At 41.5% G+C, this 26,306-nt stretch overlaps 3 protein-coding genes across 3 annotated transcripts; 1 reads left to right on the top strand and 2 right to left on the bottom strand.

Moving 5' to 3' along the window:
* Nucleotides 1-431: 431 nt before the first annotated feature.
* Nucleotides 432-2,822, bottom strand: LOC143109063 (heat shock protein HSP 90-alpha 1-like). The gene is made up of 3 exons (XM_076271640.1): nucleotides 2,306-2,822; nucleotides 973-2,180; nucleotides 432-875 (listed from the first exon to the last, which is right to left on the bottom strand). Exons 1-3 carry the CDS (start codon nucleotides 2,820-2,822, stop codon nucleotides 432-434), a joined length of 2,169 nt encoding a protein of 722 aa, XP_076127755.1.
* A 1,953-nt stretch (nucleotides 2,823-4,775) lies between these two features.
* LOC143109059 (heat shock protein HSP 90-alpha 1-like) lies at nucleotides 4,776-7,163 on the top strand. Its single transcript, XM_076271629.1, has 3 exons — nucleotides 4,776-5,283; nucleotides 5,409-6,616; nucleotides 6,720-7,163. The coding sequence occupies exons 1-3, from the start codon at nucleotides 4,776-4,778 to the stop codon at nucleotides 7,161-7,163; spliced, it is 2,160 nt and encodes a 719-aa protein (XP_076127744.1).
* Nucleotides 7,164-8,864: 1,701 nt separating this feature from the next.
* Nucleotides 8,865-26,291, bottom strand: fkbp1b (FKBP prolyl isomerase 1B). The gene is made up of 4 exons (XM_076272828.1): nucleotides 26,145-26,291; nucleotides 24,333-24,380; nucleotides 10,519-10,631; nucleotides 8,865-9,747 (listed from the first exon to the last, which is right to left on the bottom strand). Exons 1-4 carry the CDS (start codon nucleotides 26,179-26,181, stop codon nucleotides 9,619-9,621), a joined length of 327 nt encoding a protein of 108 aa, XP_076128943.1. The 5' UTR covers nucleotides 26,182-26,291; the 3' UTR covers nucleotides 8,865-9,618.
* Nucleotides 26,292-26,306: the final 15 nt, after the last annotated feature.

Here is a 26,306-nt window from a genome sequence, read left to right as displayed (position 1 = left end):
AATGCATTCGTCCTCTGACCTCTGTTAATCACAATAATGTCATGAAGCAATATTGAGACACTGAAAACGTGAGAAATGAAGACAACGAACTATCTTTCAAATTGTTTTATTTAGTTTCTTATAATTTACATATAAAATAAATAAAATAAAACAATAAAAAACACTTTTACGGAAATCAACCTTCAACTTAATAGTTTAAAACAACTACAAATTGTTTGCTCAATAAAATAGTGAAACATTTTAAGTCTCTATATCTCTGCCAGTAGCATATGTACACTAAAATGCTGTTTTTCGCATAATCATTTCTCAATGCTGACAAAACTAAAATTCAGTTTGAACAGATATAACATTTGTTATCTAAAACAAATTAGGGTGATAGATTACAGGTGAATAAAAATTTGAGTTCACTGTCAGCTTTACAAAAACAGATTTTAGTCAACTTCTTCCATTCTTGAAGTGTCGTCATCATCACCCTCAAGAACAGGCATGTCTTCCTCAGGCAGAGAGATGTCATCCTCAGGGGAGCCGTCATCATCAATGCCAAGGCCCAGCTTGATCATTCTGTAGATGCGGTTTGCGTGTGTCTGAGGGTCCTCCAGTGTGAAGCCAGACGAGAGCAGAGACGTCTCAAACAGCAGGATCACCAGGTCCTTCACTGCTTTGTCGTTCTTGTCAGCCTCTGCCTTTTCTCGGAGGGTTTCGATGATGGGGTGTACAGGGTTGATCTCCAGGTGCTTCTTTGCTGTCATGTAGCCCATGGTGGAGTGGTCCCTCAGGGCCTGGGACTTCATGATCCTCTCCATGTTGGCCGTCCACCCATATGTACTGGTAACAATGCAGCAGGGGGAGGCAACCAGGCGGTTGGATACAGCAACCTGTTAATGAGTGAAAAAGATATTAGTTACATCTGTACTTTCTATATATCACAATATCTTCAGCATCTGTACAGTTTTTTTTTCCTGCACTATTTACCTTCTCCACTTTTTTGTCCAGGATGTCTTTCATGATCTTGCACAGGTTTTCAAATTTTGTGTTGAGCTCCTCTTGTTTCTTCTTCTCTTCCTCATCCTCCGGAAGCTCCAAGCCTTCCTTGGTTACCGACACAAGATTCTTCCCATCATACTCCTTTAGCTGCTGGACACAGTACTCATCAATTGGCTCAATCATGTAGATGACCTCCAGGCCAGCCTTACGAAGACGCTCCACAAAGGCACAATTGGCCACCTGCTCCTTGGTCTCACCGGTGATGTAGTAAATGTGCTTCTGGTTTTCCTTCATGCGTGACACATAGTCCTTCAGAGACACCATCTCGTCTGCGGAGTTGGAGGTGTAGTAGCGCAGCAGCTCTGAGAGCTTCTTGCGGTTCTGGGCATCCTCGTGGATGCCCAACTTGATGTTCTTGGAGAACTGCTCATAGAACTTTTTGTAGTTCTCCTTGTCCTCAGAGATTTCGGTAAAGAGATCCAGGCACTTTTTGACCAGGTTTTTGCGGATGACCTTCAGGATCTTGCTCTGCTGCAACATCTCCCTAGAGATGTTCAGGGGAAGGTCCTCAGAGTCCACCACACCACGGATGAAGGTCAGGTACTCTGGAATCAGATCCTCACAGTTGTCCATGATAAAGACCCTGCGCACGTACAGTTTGATGTTGTTTCGCCTCTTCTTGCTCTCAAACAGGTCAAAGGCGGCTCTCCTAGGGGCGAAAAGCAGGGCTCTGAACTCCAGCTGACCCTCAACTGAGAAGTGTTTGACAGCCAGATGGTCCTCCCAATCGTTAGTGAGGCTTTTGTAGAACTCTCCGTACTCCTCGTCGGTGATATCGTCAGGGTTACGTGTCCAGATGGGTTTGGTCTTGTTCAGCTCCTGGACGTCGGTGTACTTCTCCTTCACCTTCTTCTTCCTCTTATTTTTACTTTCTTTGGTGTCCTCGTCTTCATCTGCTCCAATGTCCTCAATCTGAGGCTTGTCTTTGTCCTCTGCTGTGTCCACCTCCTCAATGTTCTCCCCCTCCTCAAGGTCGACCTCCTTCTCCCTTTGTTTCTGAACATAGAGTGTGATGGGATAGCCAATGAACTGGGAGTGCTTCTTCACAACCTCCTTGATTCTCTTCTCCTCTGTGTATTCTGACTGGTCCTCCTTCAGGTGGAGAATGACTTTGGTACCACGCCCAATGGATTCACCTAAGTTCACAAAACAATATGAAGCACTTAGTTGTAGGAACAATGTCGGACCGCAAAAAGATAATAAATTATTTTTAATAGTTTCAGATGTATTTTGAATCTATTTTCATAAGGCAATGACATACCCAAATCAGGTTTCACTGTAAAAGAGCCTCCAGCAGCAGACTCCCATATGTACTGCTCGTCATCGTTGTGTTTGGTGATCACGGTCACTTTCTCAGACACCAGGTAAGCGGAGTAGAAACCCACACCAAACTGCCCGATCATGGAGATGTCGGCTCCAGCCTGCAGAGCCTCCATGAAGGCCTTGGTACCAGACTTGGCGATGGTGCCCAGGTTGTTGATGAGGTCAGCTTTGGTCATGCCGATACCAGTGTCAGTGATGGTCAAAGTGCGAGCATGCTGGTCTGGAGTGATGTCAATTTTCAGATCTTTGCAGGATTCGAGTCGGCTGGGGTCTGTCAAACTCTCGTATCTGATCTTGTCCAAGGCATCAGATGAATTGGAGACCAGCTCTCTGAGGAAGATCTCTTTGTTGGAGTAGAAAGTGTTGATGATCAGGGACATCAACTGCGCAATTTCTGCCTGGAAAGCAAATGTCTCCACATCCTCCGTAGTGTTTGCTGTGTTTCTCTCAGGCATTTTGTATGTTAAATTTGTGCAATAAAATCACTTCAAAGAGTTTCCCTAATGTGATTTGCCTGTGTGGCCTATTGTGATATGTCCTTCCTATGGACTCTGCTGAACGTTTCACTTGGCTCAGTGTTTCTGCAGAGCTGCCAGCCTGCTGCAGCCTTATTAATACTTGGTTTAAGTTTCTAGAAGTTTCTCCCTCTGCACAGACACATCCAGACTGTGCTGTGCGCTTCGCTTCCTTCTCTATGGGAGGGGCAGCTACACACTGCCAGGGTGTGGGTTGGGGTGTGTGTGTGTGTGTGTGAGGGGGGTGGGGGGGTTCGCAGGGGTGTCTGATTTCTTATGTGCTTCCTCTGAGATAGCAGGGGGTGCATGTCACTCATGGGAAGTATCTCGAAAAGATTACAGGCACATGCAATGCAACAGATAGACGTACAAAGAACATAACAACAGATTTTGTGAATGAACAAAATTCATCGTGACTTGATCATTTATATTCCTGGATTTTAAAAAAAAATAATTGTTATAAAAAGTAATTGGTTATAAATAGCTCACCAATATCAATTATAAAATTTGATGTCTAAATAGCTCATACTGAACAATGGGGAGACTTAAAAAAAGGTTAAGCCTCCCATATATTAGAGATATAGCAAGCAGCACTGAACATGCCTTGGTGAGCTTTCTGTTTCCTAGTCTTTGTACTTTGTACAGAATAATAATGATTAATCAGAACCATATTACTATCTGATTGCTGTAGTAACACTGATTTAGAATCAAGACTAAAACAGGATTTTTCCATGAATATGAGTAATGAGTCTGCAAATGCTTTTGAGTCATGCGATTAAATGTGATTATGATGAAAAATGGCAGCGTTTGTTAATTGTGGTTAATGTCATTGTTGCACCTTTGAGTGTTTTGTCATTTGAAGTGATTTTATGACTAAAATATTAAATGCCTGCCCTTAAAGCATGTTTACTGCTCCGCCACTGTCATCCACAGATAGTGGACACATAGTAGTAGTTGCTATTATGTCTGAAGAGAAGCTTAACACAATGCAAGTAAATTCTATATTCTTTGCCTTAAGTGCTGATACAGGATTACATCTTTTTTTCTTTGCTCATCCCACAGTCAGCTCTTAAACCCGGTTTCTGTTTTTCAAATTAAATAACTAGCCCAAATGCATAGGTGTGCAGGCATTATTACATACATACCAGTTTCATTGGAGTTTACAAGCATACCACAGAGCAATATGGAGAGGCTTTTGCATGTTCTTTAGATAATTTCACTGGCAATCTCTAGGTATCTCTTTAATGCCTCCAATATATTGATGCTTACTCGTTCATTCATGTGTTATTTTTGAAGTGAAGAACATGTACTATATCTGACATTTCAAATTATGCTATCACCAAGTAGGCTAATATTTTGTTTAAACCACTCATTTTGAAATAAACTAGGATACACTAGGATATTTCACTTGTATTAACACAGCTATTGTTAAGTGTATCATTAAATTATGAATGGTACAAATAAATGGTTTAAAGAATGATCCCAAGCCTAATAGTCTGAAATGTGCTTAGGTATTGGAGCATATTGGGCATTTGGTGTAGGTCATCTGTGACATAGATATAGGCCCAGAGTACTCTCGTAGTATCTGGAAGGTTCTTAAGCAACTCTTGCCTGTGTGGTCTCACAGCCATAGAAGGAAGATGGTAATAGGACACCCGCACAACCCAGCTCTGTGAGATCTTTTCAAGGCACTGCATGTGCGAGTAAGAGCACTCCTTCTGAATGGGAGCTTCCAGAAAAGTCCACCAAGTATAAAAAGACAGTGTGTCTGCAGCATGTGGTGTGAGAAGATACCAAATCATAGAGAAGCTCACTGATTGGGAACAGCAGAGAAGTAGTAATATATTAAACAGTCTTTTTTTATTGTTTAGCATTTTATTCAGAATTTTCAAAATGCCAGCACAGAATGCAATGGAGGATGTGGAGACTTTTGCCTTTCAGGCAGAAATTGCACAGTTGATGTCCCTGATCATCAACACTTTCTACTCCAACAAAGAGATCTTCCTCAGAGAGCTGGTCTCAAATTCATCTGATGCCTTGGACAAGATCAGATACGAGAGTTTGACAGACCCCAGCCGACTCGAATCCTGCAAGGATCTGAAGATTGACATCACTCCAGACCAGCATGCTCGCACTTTGACCATCACTGACACTGGTATCGGTATGACCAAGGCTGACCTCATCAACAACCTGGGCACCATCGCCAAGTCTGGCACAAAGGCCTTTATGGAGGCTCTGCAGGCTGGAGCCGACATCTCCATGATCGGGCAGTTTGGTGTGGGTTTCTACTCCGCTTACCTGGTGTCTGAGAAAGTGACGGTCATCACCAAACACAACGATGACGAGCAGTACATATGGGAGTCTGCTGCTGGAGGCTCTTTTACAGTGAAACCTGATTTGGGTATGTCATCGCCTTGTGAAAATAGATTCAAAATACATTTGAAACGATTAAAAATCATTTAAAAGCTTTTTGCGGTAAGACATTGTTCCTACAACTAAGTGCTTCATATTGTTTTGTGAACTTAGGTGAATCCATTGGGCGTGGTACCAAAGTCATTCTCCACCTGAAGGAGGACCAGTCAGAATACACAGAGGAGAAGAGAATCAAGGAGGTTGTGAAGAAGCACTCCCAGTTCATTGGCTATCCCATCACACTCTATGTTCAGAAACAAAGGGAGAAGGAGGTCGACCTTGAGGAGGGGGAGAACATTGAGGAGGTGGACACAGCAGAGGACAAAGACAAGCCTCAGATTGAGGACATTGGAGCAGATGAAGACGAGGACACCAAAGAAAGTAAAAATAAGAGGAAGAAGAAGGTGAAGGAGAAGTACACCGACGTCCAGGAGCTGAACAAGACCAAACCCATCTGGACACGTAACCCTGACGATATCACCAACGAGGAGTACGGAGAGTTCTACAAAAGCCTCACTAACGATTGGGAGGACCATCTGGCTGTCAAACACTTCTCAGTTGAAGGTCAGCTGGAGTTCAGAGCCCTGCTTTTCGCCCCTAGGAGAGCCGCCTTTGACCTGTTTGAGAGCAAGAAGAGGCGAAGCAACATCAAACTGTATGTGCGCAGGGTATTCATCATGGACAACTGTGAGGATCTGATTCCAGAGTACCTGACCTTCATCCGTGGTGTGGTGGACTCTGAGGACCTGCCCCTGAACATCTCTAGGGAGATGCTGCAGCAGAGCAAGATCCTGAAGGTCATCCGCAAAAACCTGGTCAAAAAGTGCCTGGAGCTCTTCACCGAAATCTCTGAGGACAAGGAAAACTTCAAGAAGTTCTACGAGCAGTTCTCCAAGAACATCAAGTTGGGCATCCACGAGGATGCCCAGAACCGCAAGAAGCTCTCAGAACTGCTGCGCTACTACACCTCCAACTCCGCAGACGAGATGGTGTCTCTGAAGGACTATGTGTCACGCATGAAGGAAAACCAGAAGCACATTTACTACATCACTGGTGAGACCAAGGAGCAGGTGGCCAATTCAGCCTTTGTGGAGCGTCTTCGTAAGGCTGGCCTGGAGGTCATCTACATGATTGAGCCAATTGATGAGTACTGTGTCCAGCAGCTAAAGGAGTATGATGGGAAGAATCTTGTGTCGGTAACCAAGGAAGGCTTGGAGCTTCCGGAGGATGAGGACGAGAAGAAGAAACAAGAGGAGCTCAACACGAAATTTGAAAACCTGTGCAAGATCATGAAAGACATCCTGGACAAAAAAGTGGAGAAGGTAAATAGTGCAGAAAAAAAAAAACTGTACAGATGCTGAAGGTATTTTGATATATAGACATTATAGGAAGTACAATAATTCATATCTATTTTCATTCTAACAGGTTGCTGTATCCAACCGCCTGGTTGCCTCCCCCTGCTGCATTGTTACCAGTACATATGGGTGGACGGCCAACATGGAGAGGATCATGAAGTCCCAGGCCCTGAGGGACCACTCCACCATGGGCTACATGACAGCAAAGAAGCACCTGGAGATCAACCCCGTACACCCCATCATCGAAACCCTCCGAGAAAAGGCAGAGGCTGACAAGAACGACAAAGCAGTGAAGGACCTGGTGATCCTGCTGTTTGAGACGTCCCTGCTCTCGTCTGGCTTCACACTGGAGGACCCTCAGACACACGCAAACCGCATCTACAGAATGATCAAGCTGGGCCTTGGCATTGATGATGACGGCTCCCCTGAGGATGACATCCCTCTGCCTGAGGAAGACATGCCTGTTCTTGAGGGTGATGATGACGACACTTCAAGAATGGAGGAAGTAGATTAAGAGACTGCACCATTTAACGTTTAACAGTTTTATACTTGTCTCTTAAATTTGAGTACTGGTACACATAGCTTGTCTTTAGGTTTTAATGTTGGCTTCAATAAGTACTCACAATATTTTCTATCTCTTTTTTATTTGGTTAAATGAAGAATTTCATTTCTACTGAAAATATTTATTTATTGTATACCATTTTTTGCCATCCAGTGCTATTTTTGTATTATAATTTTGAATAAAATTAATCAAAATAAAGTCCATGTGTATTATTTGTATAGAATGCAAACCACCACTGAACCACAAAATGCACAGAGCAAACTGGTATGATTTCTTAACCCAACATTTCCACTGTCAGATCCATATTAAATGTCACATTTATGACATCTGACAATATGACCTTTTCTAGATCCAAAGTCAGCTTTTTTGTCACATATAAAATCTATTTAAACAGTTTTGGAAGGGTTTGTGATTGTTGACAAAAAAATCTGCCTAAAATAATAAAAATAATTCTAACCTTTAATAAATAAGTTCTGCCTTTCAGCCAAAATACTATTTGAATAGACTACAGAAGCGTTCTGAATTCATATTCTCAACAGTAGTACCAGCTGTGAAGAATGTAAATGGTTTCCTAGGATTCTGTAATCAGAGGCTAAAAGTTTTAGCCTGACATTGTCATACTACTCAAAATTCTAGTCAGAATATGAAACTTCCAGAACAGAACTTCCCGACCTCAAATGGTGTGGGCGGGGCTAAGTTTGGCTGGCATTCAGGCTATAAAAGTTTAACAACACAGATATGTAAGGCAACATCGGAAGAGACAGACATCCCTGTCTGTCATACATTTTGTACCATACTGTACATGATGTCTGTATGTGTTTTTGCTCCATATTGTACATTTTACACCATACCGTTCGAACATGTCCGACTTAATAAGATTAAGACTTGCCCATCACAAAGCTCAATGATTTCTTCCCCAAGTGATAATTCAATGAAACTGAATTTTATTTCAGTTATTTAATGTCACCACATTTACAGTATCAGCTATTACATCATTTTGCCATTGGTGCTGTATGACTCACTAACCACTAGATGGTGGTAAATTATTTCATTCCAGATGGGTCAAGCCAATCCCTCTTCAGTTTGAGTTGCTATTCACAGCTACCCCTAGGGAAAATTCTAGAAACATCTCATGCACCCCATATCTGGTGCGTCTGAATGAATGCAAAAATGAATTTATGCAATACAACATGCCCTTTGGTACTGATATTAGTACATTCTATCATGTCTCTATCATCCGTCCGGGTTTTACAGCACTTTGAAGCATTAGTATCATTATATTGTTATCATTATTATTGTATCCTATCAGGTCTAGATATACAAGAATCAACCCTTTGGAATAACCTACCACTCCACATAGTGCCCCCTCGCTGGATAGGTTCAAAAATCACCTAAGATATTATTATTATCATCATCATCATCATCATCATCATTATTATTATTATTATTATTATTATTATTATTATTATTATTATACCCATACCCCATATGGTGCAGCCAACATATTATGTATCCAACCACATATATGTATCCAACCACATTTAAATGTATTTAATAGTAAATTCTACCATACTCTGTTTATTCTATCAAGTTCAAGAATTAAAAAAAAATTAAAAATCAGAATTCATCAAAAAATGAACAGCAAGGCACACGTTTCAAAGTTCCAAGTATCTTTATTAAGAGTAGATCAATAAAACATAATTTAGCCAAAGCTTTCCATGTTGCAGTAAAGGACCTGTTCCTGGCATTAACTCATTATGCAATCCTATGTGCATTTGCAGTGAGAGTATGAGGGATGTATGTATATATATATATATATATAGAGAGAGAGATAGATATATAAAATATATAATAGGTCACATAGCAATATTATCATACTCTTTCAGCAGGACGTAGTGTTTTGCTTTTTTTTATATCAAAAGTGGCAATGCAAAGAGTGGTTGTTAATGCCCCCTACAAGACAGCATATTGGTTTATATTGTCATACCCTACGTTCACTTCAAATATGGTATGGAGATTTCTTTAAATAGATTATGGTGTTGATTATTTTCCTTATTAGGATAATTTGCATATTTTTAAAAAATACATAAAACTAAAATAAAACATTGATGTTGGCCAAACATATCATAAAAAAGAAGCTGAACTAGAATATTTGTGTGTACAAAGTTTAGGCAGCACCTACAGTATATGATGATGTTGGCAATAAAGCAGAATATCCTAATTTTAAAATGCTAGAGACCAACGTGTGTAATTCCTTGGTGGTTTTTGGTTGGGGGTAGATTGAGGATGAGAGGGAGGCTAGGGAGCCCTGGGCCCCCCCCCCGCCACAACCTTGACCTTGCAACGGCAGAAACAAACAAATAGGGGGGGGGGGGGGGGGGGGGGACGACGAAAAGACGAATGAACCTCACTCGAGCTTGAGGAGCTCCACGTCAAAGATGAGGGTGGCGTTGGGCGGGATGACACCTGGGTGACCTGTGGCGCCGTATGCCATGTCTGGGGTACAGGTGATCTTCGCTCTCTGACCCAAGCTCATCTGGAGCGAGACGGAGATCAGCGTGAAAAAAAACAACAACAAAACAAATTGTCAATCAAATAGTATAATAAATCCTACATATAGAATACAGTATAGTCTTGGCATAATCTCTACTAGTCTCTAGTCTAATCTACTACTGAGTTTAGCAACCTAATCATGACTTTTCTACAAATTATTCATAGCTCATAACTTGTACAATTAAAAGGTTTAATAGCCTTATCATTAATCTAATTTCAGATGACTAATCAGTTAAATGCCCAGTGATTCTTAGGTTCTCTCAAATGAAAATTCTGACTTTTTCCAATTCCGATTTTCTAGAACATGAGGTTGACAACATTCGTTGCATAATCCATTAACAGTGAGGTCCATAATTCTAATTCTAATTCTGTGAATGACTCAACATGCGTCTCTGGCTGTCCATTCAGGGCCTGTGTTTAAAAACTTCAGGTGTTTACACACAGTCTCGAGTCTGTAAATAGGAAATAAACATCGGCTTGGACCCATAAACAATCACAGCCCATCAATGTACTTCAAGAGCACAGAGGGGAGGGATGTAATTTGGTTGACCCTTGTACTCAAATATAAACAACCTTTAAACAAGCCAGAACTAAATTGTGGACCCCTAATCTGGAAGCTTGGTAAAAAAGAAAGGTATCCGATGACAAAATGACATTTCACACAAACAAGGAAAACATAACAACAGTGTCTGTTTGTGGTTTGAGTGGCAAGAGACTACAGATAGGGGCAGAAACAATGGAAAAACAGATAAACCTGCGCGACTCCTTCCTCCCAGCCTTTGATAACCTCCTGCCGGCCGATCTTGAACTTGAAGGGCTTGTTTCTGTCTCGGGAAGAGTCAAACTTCTTCCCATTCTGCAGCATACCTACCAAAAAAACAGAAAAATTCCACTGGTGTGAATGTTAAGAATACTACACATTGTCCTTCTCCTTAAGGCCATACATTTAGAGTCAGTTACAGTTTTTTGGATGTTTTTATCCAGTGATATGATGTAAAAAAATTGTTTAGAAAAACACAATTATAGCCATTAAATAATAAACACAAAACATAACATTGAAAAAAATAAACATATTTTGAATTGATGTAAGCTGTTTTTTTATTGCTACGATCTGGCTTGTTAATCAAGCTATTGTATAGTGGGTATAGCACTGTAATGGACTTTTATATCTTTACCTGCAACATTGTTCATTCATATCTTTACCTGCAACATGTTTTTTTCTTTAGTAAAAACTATAAGTAATTTCCTCTGTACCAAAGGAGCCTTTACAGTACATTGGTATTCAAATAGAAAACAGCAGACCACTGTTGGTACACTAGCAACAGCACAAACAAAGTTGTTCAGTCATAGGTTGTAGTAAGCTATGTTTAAGTAAGTTAAGCTAACGGTATGCTTCTAACTAAGACACAAAAGGCTGATACCGCATGCACAGAAATAATGACGGGGAAAAGTAAAACATTTTAATATGACAAACAAATGGTTTGGTTTGTTCTGACAAGCAGAATGTCAGGTTGAGTGTGGCATCATAATGAGTTAGAGGTCGTTATTGTAAGGTAAAATAACTGCATTGTGTTGCTTTGAACATAGAGACGTGTCTGACGTGTGTATGTGTAATTGTAAATTGTAAAATGCTCCTCATACTTTGCTTCTGATACATGTATGTGCATGTAGAACTTATGAAGGGGACTCAAGACACATACACACATTCAGCCTCTCGCTGGTGAGTACCCGACATGAGCACAATCGAGCATGTATGCTCTGAGCTACTCTCTCCATCTCTCCTCCAACATGGTGGCTATCCTGAGGAAAGTATTAGCATTTATGGACGACAGCATCCACACTTAGCCTATTGGTTGCCTATCCACAGACTATCTGTGGGAGGAGGATACCATGGTAGCTACATTATTTTGGTCCTCACATTATGTACCCACACACCAGTTTAAATGTGTTAAAACATGTTGCACAAAAATCCTTTTTAGTTTCTTTTTTAAATAGTTTTTTAGAGGTACAGGAAAACTGCTAAGTGCTTGCATCCTTTCACATGATTGACGAAGTAAGAGATTGCTAAAAATTCACACACACACACACACACATACACACACACACACACACACACACACATCGGATGACGTAACTTTACATGCCCTTTGGCTACACTGATCAGACTATTGTTCCCCTTTTCCCATTTCCCTCTCAAACTAGTCCAGGAAATTTACTTTCAAGTCTGACAGACCTTCAAACACCAGGAAGCAGACAGGACAGTACTAACAAGAGATCCAACTCCAGGCGGGCCTGGCTGAGGGGAGAACAACGGTCCGGGCCTGTTTTCTTTTTTTTTCAGAATCAGAATCGGTGGTTGCTTCTGAGCCTCCGTGACCCAAATGAACAAAAGGAATGTGAAACATGAAACATTGGCCTAATTCGCCGGATTATTCTGGAGGTTTTAACTAGGTCGCCTCTCGCCTCCATCAACACTACAGGGAGAAGGAGAGAAAAAGAGAGTGGGAGAGAAAGAGAAGGAGAAAGAGAGAGAGAGAGAGAGAGAGAGAGAGAGAGAGAGAGAGAGAGAGAGAGAGAGAGAGAGAGAGAGAGAGAGAGAGAGAGAGAGAGAGCGAGCGAGCATGGGGGGCAGTTTGGGACATCAACGAATGCCCACTTACAAAGTCTACTTAAGGATGCTGGGCTCACAAGCTTTGAATAAACAGGGCCGGCACTTGTACCTCCTGAGGTTGCCTAGAGGCTGGTCCCCTTTAGCTACCACTCTCACATCTTCAATCTGAGTCAGAGCATAAAAACTGCTCAAGGATTACCAGGCTTGAGCCAAATTCAGATTTTTAGAATTGGCCTCCATTCAATTCATGAATTGGAATTTGAATTAAGGAAGTTGAATTGGAATGGAATGACAGGAAGTGGAATTAAATTCATGGCAATTCAAAGAAATTCCAGTCACACAACAGAAAGAATGTGTATTGCTGGGGGAAAACACCTCCTGTTAATGTAATGTAATATGCACAAGTAGTTCAAATTAATTTTATTTATAGAATATGTAATGCAATCATATCTGACATACTGTAAAGCTTCATTGTTAACCACACTTAAATTATGCATATGAATTTCAATTCTACTTCCTTTAATTTAAATTCGACATTCTGTTTTTAACCTCAAATCAAATTAAATTCAAAAGCAAGAATTTAATTGGAATTTAGGAGTCATTCTCAATTCAATTCTGAATTCTGCACAACCCAGAAGGATACTAACATTTTGGTGCCCACTTCATAAGATACAATAATGGTTTCTTTAAGTAAGTTAGGCTACATGCAATAATGTCCAGTCAGTAACAAAACTGTAAACTACAGGCAGCTCAATCCCAGAATAGCATCATGTTATTCATCTGAATCATTATCACTTACAGTAGGGCTGAAACAATTACTCGAGTACATTGATTACAAAAAATTATTGAGGAAAATTCTCTGCTTGTTCTACTCTGCTCTGTCCGTAAAAGGCAGAGAATATCCAAAGTTTCAGGATCACTTCAAACTTAAAAAAGAAGACAAGCTGCAAAGCAGAAAAATGTCTTTGCAGTAGCATAGTAGCCTACTGTACTTTACTGTAAGGGTGGTTATTTGGTAAATGCTGCAGATGCACAAATATACATAAAACAGACATTAATTTACTTTGAAGTGACAAAGGCTAGTTTACAGAATGACATTTGTTGTGCATATTAATAAATTGCACTTCATAACGCAAAATATTTTTTTATCCGATTAATCAATTAATCGATGAAATAATTGCTAGGATACTCGATTCCAAAAAGATTCAATAGCTGGAGCCCTGTTAGCAGATTATTTGTAATTAATTTGATGTTCTTATCCAGAGTGACTAACCGTGCAGTATGCACAAACTACAGGGACATCTCTGCAAAGGTTAATCGCCACAGACGTTCAGTTGGGCGAATCAAAGGACTTTTTAAACTTCATCTTCAGGAAAAGCCTAAGCATTTTGTGATGCCATTTCTAATGCATAGCTCTCATCATCTGTTCTGACTGAAGTGTCCTTCTGAGCATTATACCACATGCAGGCATCAAAGACTGTTCAGCTTGTGTAAGAGATTTGAGGCGAGATGCAACATGGCCTCTGGGAGTCTATCAAAGAAACAGCAGAGGGGGTGGTTTTCGTTTTTACCATCAAGGCAGAATATTCAAGCCTCTTCTCTCAGGATTTTATAGCTATTATTCTGAATACCACATTTAATCCTATTTTGCACAGGGTTCACTAGTGCATGCTGTTTTTGGCATATTGCATATTGGGCTTTGTGGCGTCAACTAAGAACAGCTGGTAAACATGTTCTCTCAATTTGTCGAATCCACAATCCAAATTCCCTAGCAGAGTCCCTAAATTATCACATTTTCACAGGCCAAGTGTTACAATGCAGACATTGTAAAAAAAAATTGGTAAGGCCTTTAAAAAAAATGTTATATCCACACCGAGGAAATTGTCATCATGCTGACATTTAAACTACAAATCATTAGGCCTTTGTTTGAGAAGAGAGAGAACTAGCTTGCTAAAATGACTATATAACGGTTTTATGATCACAGGTTGTGTGTTTGTGTGGCCCTATCTTACACCCAGCGCAAAGTGCAACTCAAGGCTTGTTCTTATCTTACACCCAAAATTCAGTGATGAATTTTTCGCCATGCGCTCCTCTTTAATAAAACATTGCACCCAGGGGTGTGTCAATTAACGAAGCAGGTGTGGTCTGGCGCATGATTAAAAAATCGCTATCTTACGCCTCTAAAAATCCTTACATCACTGACCAAGGAGTCTGGAGGATAAATATCCTTAGGAATTTTTTTTAGTCGTTCAAACATTATTGGGGTATCAAAAGCCAGACGCATTGTTCAAAAGGATTGTTCTTGTCTGGTCTGGTTGTGGTCGCCGGCAACCTGGGTTCGATTCCCGCCCTATGGTCCTTTCCGAAACCCACCCCGACTCTCTCTCTGACTCGCTCCACTGTCTTGTCTCATTAAAGGTAAAAATATACTTAAAAAAAAAAAAAAACTTCTCTGACTAGGCGTTTTTATAACACCACTTTGCTCGCTTGCTCGAACATGGCCACTAGCTGAGAGAGCATCAGGGAAAAGAGTGATGATTCAAGAACTGTACTCCGATTCTCCCCTCTCTATACTTAGAAGGCCACAGGCTTCCAAGAAAGCACCCTCGCACTCATATGAGCCCAGTGGGATGCAGGCCAGTTAAACGAGCAGTTTGGTCATCCAGAGCAGAGATAACTGTCTGCTCTCTCTCTCTCTATTTCTTCTTTCCATCTCTCTCTGACCTCACAAGTCAAAGGGATGATTATGGTTTATGCGTATTAAGTAATTATATAAATGTGCTTATCAACTATTAATATTTCTCACAGGTGTACCTACATGAAAGGGGACTAGCACGGGGGAGAGGGACATGTTTTGGGGGTAGGGGGCAGAGGGGGCATCCTCACCCTAAAGGTGAAAAAGCCTGGGATTAGTAACTGAGAGGAGCATCAGCAAGTGATAAGCTATTGCGTGGCATACTACAGCCGACCCAGGGAGGATTACTAAAGAGACATTCCCAGACGGGGGGCATTATAGTGGCTCTGGGCCGCAGTTGTTGCATGCTGCACTCCAGATGACTGCACTGCCAACCGGTGCTAAACTCAGAACCACCCCCTCCCCCCGGCCACTCCACCAAAGTCACTGTGGACTTCTGAAAGGGCATAGTAGTGAGACTTTGATTACATGAAAACATAACGGTAAACTCATTAGCAACTCACAACACCAGTGCATTGTCAGCTGCACTGTTGCCCTGAAGTTAAGCAGGGAGTTAGTGATTCCAACTCAATATGCTTTTTTTCGTTCAGCTAATATATCCTCACAGTCCGCTGGCTATCCATCCAAATCCATAAATTCTGCTACATTTTTTTTTTTTTCAGTGCGAAACGAACGTACGTATCGTTTGTTACCCCTGCTGCTATGTGAAAATAAATAAGCAAAAAAGAAACAATTTTGGAGTGAGACCAATCCTTGATTTTTTTGTTTTTCAGAACAAGGCTTGAGGACAATGATCTGGCATGGTGTGCTGGTATGGTAGGGAGTAGTGTACGTTACAGGAGTCATCATTCATTTCGGGTGTTAGTCAGGAGCTGTGTTCTCACTTCCTCTCTTTTCACTGTGATTCTGTTTTGCAGAGCCATCGTGTGAGTCACCTATCCCTCCCTTGTGTTCTCTCTCTCCCCTTACTCTCTTTCTCTTTTTTTACTTTTCTTTCTGTCACTCTCTCATTCCATACTTCCCTCTTTTCACACACTCTCTTGCACGCTCTTGTTCCATAACTCAATTCTCTCACTCTCTCTTCTCCATACCTCTCTACCTCCTTTCACTGTCTCACACTCTCTTTCCAAACCTCCCTCCCTCTCTCGTTACCGCTCTCCCTCCTTTCAGTGTTTCTCTCTCACTGTCTCCTTGCTCATCTCTTTCTCGGCCCTCTTTATTCTCTCCCTTACACACTCGCTCGGGTCTAAATTAGTTCGACGTAAATAATTGAAGTCCAGTGCCTTCCTCCCGGCCATGGACCCCTATCTCTCTCTCTCTCTCTCTCTCTCTCTCTACCCCACTGCCCTCCCAGTTGAGCTCAAAGACGGGGCCGTCCACACCGTCACATCTGCGTCGGGAGCGTGAGTCGAGCCGAGGGCAGGCGGGACGCTATTTTTAACTTCTCGTTTACTGTATCTGTCTCGCAGGCCTGCCAATCCCGCCGGCCTGCCTTCACTGCCTGGACTTCCCTACCACCCAATGTAATCAGATAGCGCACGAACGCGATCTCTGCCCATGGCAGCCTCCCATAGACATGTTAGCACATTACAGTGCTTTTAATACGCGCTATGTGTGTGTGTGTGTGTTCCTGCCTGTCTTTCGAGTGTCTGAAAAAAAGAAGAAACGACTAAGGGCAGTCAGAGAGCATTGGCAAACAAACCATTACACAGACTAACCGACAAATAGTAACAAAAACATGAACTCCTTGGTGGAGTTAAAGATGAGGAAGTGGCCATCCGAGGCTTCAACAATTCAATAAGCCTTCAGTAAGTCCAGTCAAGTTGTTTAAATGTGGGGAAGAGAAAGCGCGTGGTGATCACGGCACAAGCACAAACAACTGACTTGGCCGCGGTGCTTTCCAAGTGCGGGTGCTGATTGCTGAGGCTGCAGCAGGATAATAGGATGACTGTTTGAGTAAGGACAAGGCTGATGTCAAAGGCTGCATACAGCGCAAAACACGCCAGATGGTTAATGATCATACTTGCATGTCTGGCCTCTAAAAATACATACTCTGACGGCCACTTAATTCCATTCATGCAATTAGTCCCTCTTCGCTAAATTTAACCTCGCTCAACTGCAGTCTGCTGCTGCAGTCCCCGAGCAGGGTCCCTGTGCAGGGCTGCACACACTTTTGAGCAAGTGGCTATCTCAACCCAAGTGCTAAAAGCTTTCAGAGAAGGCTGCACAGCCCTATCCCTTTCTTTCTTTTCTTCTCTATCTCTTCCCTCACTCCACTCGACCTTGTTCACTCATTGAGAGCATCTACTCGACGCAAGGAGGTTTTGACACACTTGTATAGCAAAATGTGTTGAGACTTTTTTTTTAGTGGCATACCATGTGCTTCAAGTAGAAGCACACAGTCCACGTAGCTTGCTTAGACTGAACCCTGTGATCGTTGCATTTACCACTGTTTCAACATAATTTCAAAATCTTTCCTTGACTTTTCAATGACTTTCCTTGGCCTGTAAGTACAAAATTGCTTATGTTACGCCTCAGGTTGGGGCCAAACATGAAATGTGACTTAAACAACAAGATTGTTTTCTCCCGCTTCATTCGATGTCTATTTGAAACAGCCCCAAGGGTCCCCTCACTACACTTCAATCTGTACTTACACCCCACAGTGATGCAAAGCCCCTCATCCAACTGCATGACAAATATGGCTACACTTCTACACAGCTGTCAGTCGGACACACACCAAGCATGTCTGGCAAGAAACACCCCATTTGGGAACCAAATGCCACAGAGAGTCAGTGGAACACATGATGTCAGCGTGATTAGATTTCGTCACTTATTTTAAATGAACAAGGGCAGAAGAATGGGGTGGTGGGTGGCTGACATCACCGGCATGACGCCAAATCCCCAGTTGTTGGGTGTCTGGAAACGTGAAGCCAAGCCGAGATGAGATGTGTCCTGGCACCCATAATGCCTTAGGAGCACTCTGCTGCGGTCAGTACCATCAATCACAAAGGGGTCTGGCTGTGCAAGAGAGGCTCTCACTTATTATTAGAGTTTACCATTGTTATTTATAGAGCTGACAGAAACAGAGGAGCACCAGAGGCTTCCTCCTAACACCACAAATAGGACTGGCGGGAAAGCGTGAGCTATCTGTCCATTGAGGGTTTAGGCTAGGTTGTGACTGTTGGGCACGTCGGTGCCGTTACTATTTAAAGGGCCCTATTATGCTTTTCCATTTCCCCCCTTTTTCCTATAGTGTTTTATATAGCTTTTTGTGTATGTGAATGATCCAGAGTGCCACTCTCTCAAAGAAGCCAATTTTACAAACATCGTCCAACATAAATTCTGCTCAAAACATTGCGCCGCATCACGCTGCACAACACTGTTTCACTCACATTCAGGAAATGTAAAGCACCATGGAGGTATACCACAGCAGTAGCGACTCAGAAAAGAGCTCAGCTCAGCTCATCTAGCTCGGTGGTGTTTTATTCCCCCAACGTCATCTTCCAGGCACCGCTGCCACCGCTGACTTAAAGGCACCTAATCCTAAACCTAACCCCAACCCTAACCATAACCCAGGCCTAACCCAGCCTTCCAGGCAGCGCTGCCTTGAAGACAATGTTGGGGGCATAAAACACCAAGAAACGCTCAGCTACTTGCTGTCTTGACACCTTGCCCTCAAGCTTCTTTATAAGCATCTTTGATTGTGTGGCATTTCAGCTTCTAAAGATTGTGAATGGCTCTCTTATTTCAGGCATTTTCCAAGCCTCTCTTAAGACTGCAGTTATCAAACCCCTCATAAAAAAAGACTACAACTAACAAGACTAACAACTACAGACCCATCTCAAACCTCCCCTTTATAGGCAAACTTATAGACCCTTTCAACAATAAAAACAAAAACAAAAACAATGCTTGAGCGTTCTATTTGGTTCCCAATCTACTTCCTCTGCATTAAGATAACATATGGAATGTTAAAACGGAAGCCTTGTGGGGCCAACTATGATGCTGATAATGGAACTCTCTTGAAAGGGTCTATTGAGAAGTTATTGATTGAAGTCAATAACTATTTAAATACAAATATTTGGTAAGAAAAATAAATTATTAAAAATAAATACCAACACCACAGTACCGAAACTGCACTGGTAAAGGTATTGGTAAATGATATCCGCCTGAATACAGACTCAGGTTAAACAACTGTCCTGGTAATGTTAGACCTTAGTGCAGCTTTCGATACGGTTGATCATGTATTACTTCTCAACCAACTAGAACGCTGTGTAGCGCTTTCTGATACTGTCCTTGGTCCGATGGTTTAAGTCTTATTTAGATCACAGAGAGTATTTTGTTTCTATTGGTACCTATGTATCTGAGAAACATACTATGCCATATGGGGTGCCACAGGGATCCATTCTTGGGCCACTCTTATTTAACTTGTACATGCTCCCCCTTGGTGAAATATTTCAAGAGTACAAGAGTGCATATCTAGCTATGCAGAGGACACACAGGTCTACCTTGCATTGTCCTTTTGACTTCTTATGTCTTTGTCTTGAAAAAGTAAATACCTGGACGCAGCAGAATTTTTTACAACTTAATCAGAGCAAGACTGAGATTATTTTATTTGGTAACAAAGATGCTAGAACACAAATAGGTGCTTACTTAGAATCTAAAGCACTTACAACTAGGACTCAAGTAAAAAACATGGGAGTCATCTTAGATGGGGACTTGACTATGAATGATCACATCAAAAGCATGACTAAATCAGCATTCTGGCATCTCAGAAACATAGCTAAAATCAAAGATTTTGTTTCTAGACAGGACTTAGAAAAGCTTATTTATGCTTTCATCCTGTAGGGTACATTATTGTAATAGTCTCCTAACTGGCCTCCCAAAGAAGTCCATTTGACAGATTCAATTAATTCAAAACGCTGCTGCTAGACTATTAACCAAGACTAAAAAGAGAGATCACATTACACCCATTCTTAAATCTTTACATTGGCTCCCAGTTAATTTCAGAATTGATTTCAAGGTTCTACTCCATATATGGACTTGGTCCCAAATATTTTTCTGAAATGCTTTCCCAATATACACCTGGTAGAGAGCTTTGATCTACTGAAACTTGCCACTTAATAGTCCCCAGAGCTAAAACCAAGCTAGGAGAAATAGCATTTAGCTATTATGCCACACAGCGCTGGAATCAGTCAAGTAAAGATAAAAGCATCCACACAATTATGGCATACCCATAATTGTGAGTCAGTTTCACATTACAAGAGATGATGAAGAGGTCTCAATCAGGATGTGAGGCGCCTCACTTCTTCATAATTTCCCGGTAATGCATCCACACACACCACTTGTCAGACAAAAGAGACAAAGAGGTCTCCTCCAGGAAAAGGATGCTTTTACAGTAATTCATACACATTTTGGCAAATACTTGGCAATCAGAATTCAATACATAAAACAGTGCAGCATTGCCAAATGAAATGCAACACAGAGCATCAAGCCAGCATCATGGAGAGCTGGTGAATGATAATCTACTCACCAGACTGCATGTGCTTTTCATTTAACCTCCACCCAGAGAGCTTTGCATTGCTTGGGATTATGGCTAATGCTAACCATAAGTTCACACAGAGGCCTCATTTTCTTATAAAATGCTTATAGACAACAGCTGTGTGGACAGAACTGCATGCTTCCTGGTGAGAGGTTGAACGCTAGCGCTAGCAGCATCTCAGCTAATAGGGTCAGCTCTGCCGCAGATCTCCACAGTCCAGCTCTGCAAAGCTCAATATAGTGCTGCGGAATTTTAACTTTGACTGGGGAGAAGCACAGTTGCAACACTCAGTAGTTAGAAGTTGGAATCAATCTGTACCTTACCTGAAGAAAGCCATGTTTTTTTTTTTTTTTTTTAAGATGTTGCAAGAGTGATATAAGGGGATTCACACTGTTCCAAAGACAACTAAGTCGAACTAATTTAGTCTAATGGCCATCTTAATTTATATTTTGACACATAGTGACACAAAGACAACTGGTGACAAAGCACAGCACCAGGAAGATTTCATCCATTCAGAGAGGGGACACCCTCACATCTGAGACCATCCTAATTATCTTCCACTAGAACAAAAACAGGAAGACCTGGTGCACATTTGCAGGCTCACTGTGCATTCAGTTGCTAATGCATCTTATCGGTTGGGTAGGTCACGCCCGCAAAAATAGGCAGCACGATCATGTTCAAACTACATAGATTTCAAACTATGTGCTTACAATCACAGACCTGCGTTCTAAAATGAAAAGACTATAGAACCAGGAGGGCACTGGGAGAGCGCAGGCATCCGCCAAGGCCAAATTCCCGATCTTGGAATGTGAATGACAGTGAAAAATAATTTGTGGATATGGCACGTGATTCTTACACTATGGGCCCTATCATGACATTCTAAAGTGCATCGTCACTCGTCAAAAGTCTATTCAAATTTAGTAGGATGTTCAGTTCACATTGGGAGGGGTTTCGTTCTCAAAAGTGGAGCGCATGGCGTAACAAGGTGTTCCTAGGTCTTTTAATCAGTCATATGGGTGTGTTTGGGGCGTAACATCATTTTAAACCAATGAGAATGACATCTGTCATTCCCTTTAACGGCGCAACGCGCGATATGTCAAATAAATGCATCGGTATTTTGGCATTCAATGGCGCATTTGAAGGAGGCTGCTTGCAAGACCGTATGGAATAGTCATTCTTAAACCATGCTTTACTAAAGCCTAGCATAGCCTTCACGCATTTGCACTCGTCTATTATTTGAACTCATTGGCAAAGTGAAACTAACTTCACCAAGGAGTCAGTCAACGACAAGACAGTTATATGCAGTTACTTTCACTATTGACTGACAATGGGTTACCATCGAAAACATAGGCTGGAAAAAGCAACACTTACCCTAATGTTGCTCAAATGACTGAATAAAACAACATTTATCCTGCAGAGGAGTTGCTTATATCTCGTGACAGTGGTCTTCAGCTGTGCTCCATACGTGTCTCTCGCCTCTCCCCTAATCACTTTTAACCGTCATTACCAATTTGCAAATGATGGTGAATAACTACTCATCATGAGATGTACAGTATTTCGTAATATCTTTATTCTAATTATGTTTACCATTGTAATCGTGCAATTTGTAATGCTTTGCATGGACGTGCGCTGGTGTGCATTCATGAATGATAGAGGAATGGTGCGTGCACCTGCCAATATGACTGTTGACATGCGCTCTTAAAATAGCATATGAACAACTCGCCATTGACTTCTGACCAGGTTTAGGTGGTGTATGATAGCGATTTTTAGACAATGCGCCAGGTCCCTCCCTAGGTTGTTAATTGCCACACCCCTGGGCGCAATGCTTAAAAAATAAAGGTGCAAAATAACGAATTCAACTTCGCGCTGGTGAATAACGAACTTTACGCCATGCGCTGGTGACCCAAAATACAGCCCTACGTCCCAACAGGATCTGAGCGATCTGATGTTATCTGACACTGAATCCATTAAATATGCCCTTCTATTGCATCACATTTCTCATTCCAATTAGTAGAGCAAAGCGAGCGACAGAAAGAAAATAGAAACCGGGCGTCCGACAAAAGTTCTCTTAAAACGTCACGTTGCATCGCACTGCTCGCGTCGCTTGCAGTCAAGACAGTCCAACTGAAAACAATGTAATTAAACTGATTTTTTCGCTAATGTTCGCTCGCATCACGTCCGGTTAGGACATGGTGTTTTAATGGAATGGATTCATGGAATGGATTCGTTATTGGCTCATGCTACACTCTTCCACAAAAGATGTATGTAAATTGTGAGAGAAATCATTGCTTAACCCTTCTGACAAAAGATCATGTGCACCCAAAAACATAACCTCCATGGTGGATGTAATGCAATGCTATCTCATGAGATTAATTATTGGTTTCAGAATGGAGTAAAGCAAGGGAACTTTTTGGTTCGAAAAGACCCCTAGTAAGGGAGAACATTTCCAAGTTGTGGCCCGGTTCACAATCCTGTATTTTCTGCCAGGTGTCAAGTTAATGGTAGTTAATGGTATTTCAATGCTGCACTGCAGATTATTCTTCCTGTTATACTTATGTTATACTATGTTATTTTGTATTATTTATTCATTTTGGTACATTTTTAAGATTATCTCTTGTATTTTATGCGACGTATATTCTTGTCTTTTTTGTTTTCTTTTTTGTCGATGGCAATGTCATTGACTGAGATTAGTCAAAACTAATCTAATCAAATCTATTAGGTCATATAAATCTCTGCACATTTGTTTCCATTAGATTATCCCTACGGAATATCTTTTGATAATTTCATCATAAGGTCCCACTGTGTTCACACCTTGCTTCCTTACAATAACAATACATTAAAGACATAGGGGGTACTTCAAACAGATCAGATCTAGGCATGGCAACAACAAACCATCAAAACACTCTGTTGGACTTCATGACAGTCAACTTGTCAGGTGTCCATCTGTTTTGGGATACACTGCCTGGATGTCTCTCATACCACGCTTGGCTGCAGGGACATTACATTTAGGGAGAAGACTGACTTACATTTAACAAGCTCTTGCACCTGTGAATTTCTATCCCTCACCTTCTCCGCCGAGGCCGTAAATAATGGCCATGCCAATTATAAATGCCTACTGGAACATTTATGTTCTGGAACATCTAGATTTATTTATCAAAACAAACTTAAAGCACGGAACCCACACTACATACATCTGTACTATACTTTACCTTATTTCCGTAGATTTGACTAATGCAATTTGCAGCAGCAAAAGCCTACTGCACATGTATGCACTATATATTCTATCCCTGAGCCTTGAACTTATGACCTCTTCTTGTTTTCAACTGAACCACAGATGTTGTGCAGTAAGCATCACAGAGAAACAAGTTACAGGACTGGTAATGTTATCATGGTGCAAAGGTGCAGCTCTATCGTAAGTCTGAACTATTTTGTGAGTACTTGTGTCCAATACGACTTTTGGAGAGAAAAAAACTAGGCACAACCCTCAAACACACTGGCAGTGCAAAGGGAGAGTGGGTGGGGTGGAGAGAGTATTAAACTGAGACGGAATGCTGGTATCCACATCCTGTTTCCTGTCTCCCTGCTCGGCTCTCTGGGAGACATAGAGGCTCCATGATAATGTCCATATGAGCAAGGGTGGGGAAAGCTCTCTCATCTCATCTAGCTTTTGCAAAAGAATCAGACTTTTTTATCGGAATCAGAACCACTCTGGTGTTAGCGTACCTATGTAATGGACGACACATGTCTGCCCCTTCTTTGGAAAGGTTCTTCCTGTAAAACAAAGGCAGAGGAGAAAGCAATGAGTCACAAAACATGGAAATATTAGAGGTCTGGTATAAGATGTTACTTCTGGTATGAAGTAACACCACAAGCAAATTCAGAGCTGGTCAGAAATGTGAACCTACAGTATCAAGGTATTGGTGTAGCTAGCATGTCCCTAATCATTCATAGGTTCACCATGGCAACATGGCTGATGCAACTGTTGTTGCAGGTCTAACTCCAGTACTGGGTCACAGAAATTGCAGCAAGGCTTTTAAACACTTGCTCAGACAGCAAAGCTCTCTGAAATGGTTGTCTGAAGGCTGGTATTTTAAACTGTTGAAGTTGCAAGGCAGCTTACACAGCTATGATAAGGACTGCCGTCTGAGTACATCACTTTAAATATAAAATCTCCCCCCTCTCTCTCTATCTCTGCTCACTGGAGTGAGAGTGCCCTGCTGCTCTTTCAATCATCTGCTCTGCTCACATCTTAAGGAATGTATGCTACACTATACAGTGGAGGGGGTGGGATAGAGTAACACTCAAGAAGCTGCAAGTTCATTAAGGAGACAGAGACATAACATGTTAACTATCTACTTTGACTTAAGCAATGCACATTGCATGATTTGAGGCTTGTAAAAATCTGACGCAATTTGGACAAGGTGCATAACACGTAAAAAAAAAAGGCTGTTACTGTGATTTTAACTGATGAATGCACTTGCAATTATACGGCCCTTACGCTGTTAATTCAGTGCCGTTAATTAGCTGACCTTAGAATGCAGTTTCTACTGCTTCGCTGAATTCTTGTAAAATGAATGCTAACGTTACATCATCATATCAAGTGTTCTGGGTCGCAGATTTGTTGTCTGGACCATGGCCTAGATGACCAAATAGCCCTTCCAATATACAGCAGGTTCCTTGTTATTCTGCATTATAATTTACCGGTAGTAGCCTACCAGATACTAACAAATTCAGCTTCTCATTGGTTTAACTACGCTAGCGTTAATTAATTAATAAACACAATGTTGCCACCTATGTTAGCCAGCTGTGCCAGGTCTGATGTTTTATCTATTTTAACTGTATATAGAAGAATAGTAAGACCATTAGTAACTCGTTAATAACTGTTGTATAACTGTTGATTGTAGTTCATGTGTTATCGCTAACGTTAAGTTATAGTAGCTAGCTACCAAACACAAATGAATGAAACAATCCTTGGTTGTGAGCTTACGTTACTAGCAGTTATCTAATGTTAACGTTACAGAAAGATACACATAATTGATATCCTTTCAACAGTGTGACATTTGGGGACTTTGTCGTAACAATGTAGTGCTGCGGTTACAGATGTGTGTTAATTAAATAACGGCGTTAGCTCTTGTTTGTAGACATAACGTTACATAGTGAGAGCCGTAACTTAACGGTTAAATTAACGTTAGTTACCGATAACTAGGAGCAATGTTAATGTTAACGACACCCCTTTTAGGAATATTAGGTTTATTTGGCTAGTTAGGTCAATGGAGTGGCAGACATTAATACAAATCTGTGAAGTACTTCAACCCAACCCAATTAGCCTAAAGTGGCTTGAAGCTCGCCGGTTTGCTAGCATGTTGGCTGGGCTCCGACTAGCCAAAAACTATGCAGCCAGGCAGCTATCGATTCTGGTCATAGACAATTTGGCTAGCTTGCAGTAAAATTGTACCCAACAGCGGTCTCCTCAGATTAAATGAATCACGTCTCCGGAAATTGCAGCGACAAACGCAGCTTCGCGCAGTTACTTACCATCTCCTGGAGATATTGTTTCAACTTCCACACCCATTATGGTAAAGCGTCGGTTCCTTGACCATAAAACAGTAGTAGGCTAGCTCCCACGCTAGTGATTTGGCCGGAGACCCCAGCTACAGTGGTACCGAACACTCCGCCCACACAGCTTTGTCTAATCAC

The sequence above is a fragment of the Alosa pseudoharengus genome, unplaced genomic scaffold (assembly GCF_046254945.1).
Source record: "Alosa pseudoharengus isolate Yale_2024_CS ecotype anadromous, Long Island Sound unplaced genomic scaffold, YU_APseudo_1.1 YU_APseudo_1.1_scf_7, whole genome shotgun sequence".
Lineage (NCBI taxonomy): Eukaryota > Metazoa > Chordata > Actinopteri > Clupeiformes > Clupeidae > Alosa > Alosa pseudoharengus.
The sequence above is the reverse complement of the archived record's forward strand: the minus strand, read 5'-3'. Positions and strand labels throughout refer to the sequence as shown.

Coding starts and splice junctions, on each gene's coding strand:
- LOC143109063 (XM_076271640.1), bottom strand. CDS start 2,822: ATGCCTGAGAGAAACACAGCAAACACTACGGAGGATGTGGAGACATTT. Junction 2,181..2,305: donor TACAGTGAAACCTGATTTGG/GTATGTCATTGC, acceptor TTGTGAACTTAG/GTGAATCCATTGGGCGTGGT. Junction 876..972: donor TGGACAAAAAAGTGGAGAAG/GTAAATAGTGCA, acceptor ACTCATTAACAG/GTTGCTGTATCCAACCGCCT.
- fkbp1b (XM_076272828.1), bottom strand. CDS start 26,181: ATGGGTGTGGAAGTTGAAACAATATCTCCAGGAGATG. Junction 24,381..26,144: donor AACAATATCTCCAGGAGATG/GTAAGTAACTGC, acceptor TTTGTTTTACAG/GAAGAACCTTTCCAAAGAAG. Junction 10,632..24,332: donor ATGTGTCGTCCATTACATAG/GTACGCTAACAC, acceptor TTTTTTTGGTAG/GTATGCTGCAGAATGGGAAG.
- LOC143109059 (XM_076271629.1), top strand. CDS start 4,776: ATGCCAGCACAGAATGCAATGGAGGATGTGGAGACTTTTGCCTTTCAG. Junction 5,284..5,408: donor TACAGTGAAACCTGATTTGG/GTATGTCATCGC, acceptor TTGTGAACTTAG/GTGAATCCATTGGGCGTGGT. Junction 6,617..6,719: donor TGGACAAAAAAGTGGAGAAG/GTAAATAGTGCA, acceptor TCATTCTAACAG/GTTGCTGTATCCAACCGCCT.